At 40.8% G+C, this 5929-nt stretch overlaps 1 protein-coding gene across 1 annotated transcript; it reads left to right on the top strand.

Annotated features, from left to right (window-relative positions):
- The first annotated feature begins 296 nt into the window (after positions 1–296).
- On the top strand, positions 297–2472 carry LOC127571656 (C-C motif chemokine 20-like). The gene is made up of 4 exons (XM_052018238.1): positions 297–444; positions 585–702; positions 847–927; positions 2205–2472. Exons 1-4 carry the CDS (start codon positions 351–353, stop codon positions 2224–2226), a joined length of 315 nt encoding a protein of 104 aa, XP_051874198.1. The 5' UTR covers positions 297–350; the 3' UTR covers positions 2227–2472.
- Positions 2473–5929: the final 3457 nt, after the last annotated feature.

The raw sequence follows: 5929 nt of genomic DNA on the forward strand, positions 1-5929 counted from the left end.
TAAATTTTTCCATCTCCTGTTCCTAGTCACCACTCATGGACTGCTTCACAACATGGAAAGCCACAAAAAAAGTTGAACAAGATGATAGGAACTGAACAACCATAAAAGGCAAGTGCAACCACATTCAAGATAAGATTCAATCATCTATGTTCTCTGAAAATACCTACGTAGATTTGATGAAAGGTGATTAAGTCTGTATTGTGGGAAGATAAGACCAACAGGAAATGCTTTCCAAGTTCCCCCAAGACTAAAAAATATATAAAAGCAGATCACTGTGGCCCTCAGATCAGATCAACTTTACACTTTCCTGATCTACTGAACACTGCCACTTGCTGCATTAAATCATCAGAATGAAGCAAACTGTCTGTAACTGTAGGAACCTGTCTTTGACGATGTTGATAGGACTGTTGATGCTCAGCACAATGGAAAAGTTACCATTTGCAGGTAACCATGTCCTAATGTTTGGCTCTACTTGAATTTTTCAGCTAATGCCTTCTAATGTTCAGTTGACATGCTGTTTTTGCTTTGCTATTATTGAATTGTTTCATTTTTAACCAATGTCTGTTGATGTTTGCTTTATATAGATGCTCAGTCTCCAGTCGACTGTTGTCTTTCATATTCAGCAAAACCTTTACCTTTGAGAGTAATTAGAGGCTATGTTTGGCAGTATTCAAATGAACTCTGCAGCATTGATGCTGTCATGTAAGTGCAAAATTTTCCTCTTGTTAAAAAGGAGAATTATATTTTGAAGTTACTTTTATGTTCTATAAATATATTTAAAATACACAATGTATGAACTATAATCCAGCAGCATAATCGAGGTTCTTTTGAAAAATTTCTTCACAGATTTCACACAAGGAAACGCCTAAGTATATGTGCAAACCCTAAAGATAAGTGGGTGCAAGGTTTAATCAGCGGCTTTCTGAAGTAAGGAAATAAATCTAACTATCCAATTTTAATTAAACTTTTAAATCCAGCACGTCTGTTTTCTATGTTCATCCGTAAGTAATAACATTGCCATCATATACTGTTTTGTCAAATCAAGAAATTCCTTGCAAGTAAGAACGTAGTGGCATACAAGATCTCAACAGCTTACCATTTGGTCAGATTTATTTATTTAGATAGTGTCGATAACAAAATCTGGATGAAAGTAGTAAAGCAATGAGAGACAGCAAACCACTGCCTCAGCTTACTGAGTCCAGGCAGAGTATTTTACCATGTGTTAGTTCTTTGCGCCATATGATCAACATAGTTCACCACAAATCCTTCACATCAATGCCAGCACTTGTCTTTAGAGCTAACTGGGTATCTCTGAGGAAGTTCCAGTTTCCAGCTCAGGTGTCGGCCCATGTCAATAGTACCAGCCTCTACTCTTTTGCTGGCCACTGCAACTGCCTCATTCTGTTTCAATGGACTCCTCATGGAGCCCAAAGCAGCAGCCTGAACATTCACAGACTTCCATGTTCTTAGGCTGGAAATCCAGCCTGTCAAGTTGAGGCTAGGTTAAAACTGGTGCATGCTCAGAAATTGCATTCAAATGAATGTGAGGAAAGCAGACAACAGGAGAAAGGTTAGCAATTATTTATTATTCATTCTATTTTCAAAATTTTTAAATGTTTTTGTAGTGTGTATGGGGTGAGATAATGTTAGGAACAATAATACTTCTTTACTAAATTATTACATTTTGATGGGTTCCAAGAGCTACTAAATGTTTATGTATAACAAAGATATCCCAAACATTCAGGAATGTTTGGACACTGTCAGTCAGCAATACTGAAGGCTCTGACAACCAATAAGCCTGAGGAGATGGAACTGGAAGGGGGCAAGGGCAGGATTAGGTGTGAGGACCTCTCCAGCTGTCAAAGCTGATCTGTGAGTAGAGCTGGCTGTCTGCATAGAGTTGGCCCCTGCCCTGGGTTGGGTCATGTTGAAGTGCTGGGAACCATGCTCCCAGGTGAAGCCTATGCCAGGGCTACATTGGGAGAAATAGTGCGGTTCAGTGGCAGGTGGCCAGCAATTGCAAGTCAATGGAAGGTCTACTCCATTAGTTGAAATAAAGTTCACTGAGTACAAGAAGTGGCAGCTGAATGAACAATTTGGAATAACCAATCTAATGAATCATGTGGGTTGCACCAAGTTGAAGTGTCTATCCTTTGTTTTTAATGGAAGTTGTAACTAATTCCATTTTTATATTTGCATTCTAGGAGAGAAACTAAAAAAAATTGAGAGACCACATTATCTCAATTCCATGGGAACGAGGGAATGTCACTTTCTTATTACAATGGAAAAAGATGATAGTACCTATTTTTAATACGTTATTCTCTTCAGCATATGATGTATGTGCCTCTCATCACATTCTCCAGAGATATCAACCTTTTGACTCTGTTAAGCTATTAAGTTCTGAAAAATCATTGTGAATGTTTTACTTCAACAGATGTATGTTATAGATCAATAAACAATGTATGGAAACAATATTTCTGAACATTTTGATATTGATATATTCCCATTCAGGTTAAAGCTGTTCCATTTATTAAGATTTAAATATTGTATTCTTTGTATCAAATGGGTAGACATTTGACCTTGTGAGTGCACAGGTCTAATGTCTACCCATGAAAAGAACTTTGTTGGTGCTGCAGCATTGTTGTTAGAATTCATCAGTCACCTTCTCATGATTTTTAATAATGAAGATATTTGTTTCTTTCTTTCCTCCTGATCTGATAGTTGAACTTTTTCTATCAATAAACCATTTTCCTCTTAAAAAAAGGACGATTACACAGAAATTAAACAGTACAAGTAAAGGCACCTTAATAAGTCCATGTGTGCAAGAGTCGCAGGGTCAGAGAGTTATAGAGTCTTCGGCTTTGTGTGTGGAAAATCATGTCCCCTGAATTTGATTGAGTTTCTTGAAGAGGTGGCGAAGAGAATAGATGGGCGAAGGGCAGTAGATATGGTCTACATGGACTTTAGGAAGGTCTTTGACAAGGTCCTATATGATAGGCTAGTCTGGAAGGTGAGAACACATGGGATCCAAGGTGAGTTAGCCCACTGGATACAAAATTAGCTGAGTGGAAGGAGTCAGAGGGTAGTAGTGGAGCGTTGTTATTCAGGTTGGAGGCTTGTGACAAATGGTGTGCTGCAGGGATCATGCTGGGTCAACTGTTGTTTGTCATCTATATTAATGATTCAGATGACAATGTCATTAATGTGGTTAGGAAGTTTGCCGATGACATCAAAATTGGTGGAGTAGTGGACAGTGAAGAAGGTTATCTAAGATCACAACAAGATTTAGGTGAACTGTGGAAATGGATCAAGGAATGGCAGATTGAATTTAACTTGGACAAGTGCGAGGGGTTGCATTTTGATCAGTTAAACCAGGGCAGGAATTACACAGTAAATCGTAGGGCCCTGAACAGAGAGGCCAAGAGTATTGGCACATTGTTCCCTGAAGGTGGCGACACAGATAGACAGGGTGGTGAAGAAGGTGTTTGGCACACTTGCTTTTCATTTGTCAGGACACTGAGTACAGGAGTTGGGACATCATGTTATAACTGCACAAAGTCACTCTTGAGACCGTACTTGGAGCGTTGTGTGCAGTTCTGATCGCCTAGCTACAGGAAAGAATGTCATTAAGCTGGAATGGGTGCAGAAAAGATTCACGAGGATGTTACCAGGACTGGAGGGCTTGATTTATAAGGAGACACTAGGTAGGCTGGGACTTTTTTCCCTGGAGTGTAGAAGGTTGAGGGGTGACCTTATAGAGGTATATAAAATCAGAAGGGGCATTGATAAGGCTAAAATAGGGGAGCCTAAAAATAGGGCTCATAGATTTAAGGTGAGCACATAAGAACATAAGAAATAGGAGCAGGAGCAGGCCATCTGGCCCATCGAGTCTGCTCCGCCATTCAATAAGATCATGGGTGATCTGGCCGTGGACTCTGATCCACCTACCTGCCTTTTCCCCATAACCCTTAATTCCCCTACTATGCAAAAATCTTTCCAACTGAGTCTTAAATATATTTAATGAGGTAGCCTCTACTGCTTCCCTGGGCAGAAAATTCCTCAGGTTCACGACTCTCTGGGAAAAGCAGTTTCTCCTCATCTCTGTCCTAAATCTATTCCCCAAAACCTTGAGCAATTCAAGATGAACCAGGTTTTCCCAAGGCAATTAAAAACATGGGACTTTCCATACTTGGATCTGCTACCAGAGTACAGTTTATGACCTTGGTGGTTAGCCAGGAATCATGCCATCAGGTAGAGGAACTCTTTTTACAGCTTAAAGCTTATATGTAGCTTTAATCCATATTGTGAGTTAACACCAGCTGAGGTCTGCTAGATTTAAGTCACATTCATGGGGTATGTGTAGGATCTTCTGGTATTGAGAGTTGGTGTTATTCAAAATTTTAGATGTGTGACAATGTGGAACATCACACTAGCTGGATCGATCCTGGTGTTCCCAAAATTGCTCTCATTGCTGTATTGTGTTAAACATCGACAGCATAAGCATGGCAACTCTTCATCCAAGTTAAGCAGGTGTACTCTGCTATCAAGTATACCAAAGCAAGAGAGATGTATGTTGGAAAGTAGACCCACTACACACTGTTTTATGATCTCTCAGGTTATAGCTTTGCTCAGGTGGAACATTGAGACTATAGTCCTAGCAGCATTTGGGCAAAGCCTCCATTTTTGGTAATGGGCTTCAAATCCTTTTCTATATTCACTTTTGGGTTCTAGATGTTGCTGACAAGGCCAGCTTCTATCGCCCTCTCCTAACTGAAAGCTGAGGTAAGTTACCTTCTTGAACCATTGCAGTCCTTCTGGTGAAGGTACTCCCACAGTGCCTTTAGGCAGAGAGTTCCAGGGTTTAAACACAACAAAGATGAAGGACCAGCAATAAATTTCCAAGACTGGAAGGTGTATGACTTGGGGAGAAACCAGTGTTCCCTTGTGCCTGAAACTTTATCTTTCTTGATGGTGGAGGTTGCACATAATGGAAGGTGCAGTTGGAGGAGCTCAGGTGAATAACTGCAGGGCATTTTGTAGATGGTACACACTCGAGCCACTGTATACTGGTGGTGGAGGGAATGAATGTTTAGGATGGTAGATGGGGTTGCAGTCAAGCTGGTTGCATTGTCTCGGATAGTGTTAAATTTCCTGAGTGTTGTTGGAGTTACACGTATCTGAGCAAATAGAGAGTATTCCATCACAGTCTTGACTTGTGTGTTGTAGATAGTGAAAAGTTTCGAGGTGTGGGAGGTGAATCACTCACTATAGGATACCCAGCCTCTGATCTGCTCTTGCAGCCACAGAATTCTTGTGGCTGGTTCAGATGAGTCGATGATGAGCCCCAGGATGTTAATGTTGGGGGACTCGGTGAGAGTATTGTCATTCATTGTCAAAATTGTGTGGTTAGACTTTCTCTTGTGGTACATCATCATAGCCTCATAGTTTTAAGGTGCTGGTGTCAGTTGCCCCTTATCAATCTTGCCTGAATGTTGCTTCAGGATTCCCATGGGCTGCTTCATTTGCTGAGTATTTGCCCTAAACATTAAGCAATCATTGTGTCTAACTTATGTTGGAAGAAAGATCAAAATGAAGCAGCTGAAGATGTCTGGGTGTAGCATACCATGCTGAGGTACTGCTGATATACTGTCCTGGGACTGGGACAATTGACCTCCAAAAAGCACAGCCATCTTCCTTTGTGCAAAGTATGATTCCAACCATTGGAGTGTTTTTCCCTTGTTGCCCACTGCCTTCAGCTTTACCAGACCACTTTGATCCCACACACATTCAAATCCTGCCATGATGTCAAAGCTAGTCACCCTCACTTAACCTCTGAAATTCACTCATGTTTGGCCAATGCTGTGATGAGGTCTGGACCAGAGCCATCCTGGGAAATCCAAACTGAGCTTTGGTGAGTAGATTAGTGGAG

Source organism: Pristis pectinata, chromosome 6, assembly GCF_009764475.1.
Source record: "Pristis pectinata isolate sPriPec2 chromosome 6, sPriPec2.1.pri, whole genome shotgun sequence".
NCBI classification, from domain to species: Eukaryota; Metazoa; Chordata; class Chondrichthyes; order Rhinopristiformes; family Pristidae; genus Pristis; species Pristis pectinata.

Bases quoted from the DNA above. Each gene is read 5' to 3' on its own strand.
- LOC127571656 (XM_052018238.1), top strand. From the start codon at position 351: ATGAAGCAAACTGTCTGTAACTGTAGGAACCTGTCTTTGACGATGTTG. The intron at 445-584 runs GTAACCATGTCC...TGCTTTATATAG, and splicing joins GGAAAAGTTACCATTTGCAG to ATGCTCAGTCTCCAGTCGAC. The intron at 928-2,204 runs GTAAGGAAATAA...TTTGCATTCTAG, and splicing joins TTAATCAGCGGCTTTCTGAA to GAGAGAAACTAAAAAAAATT.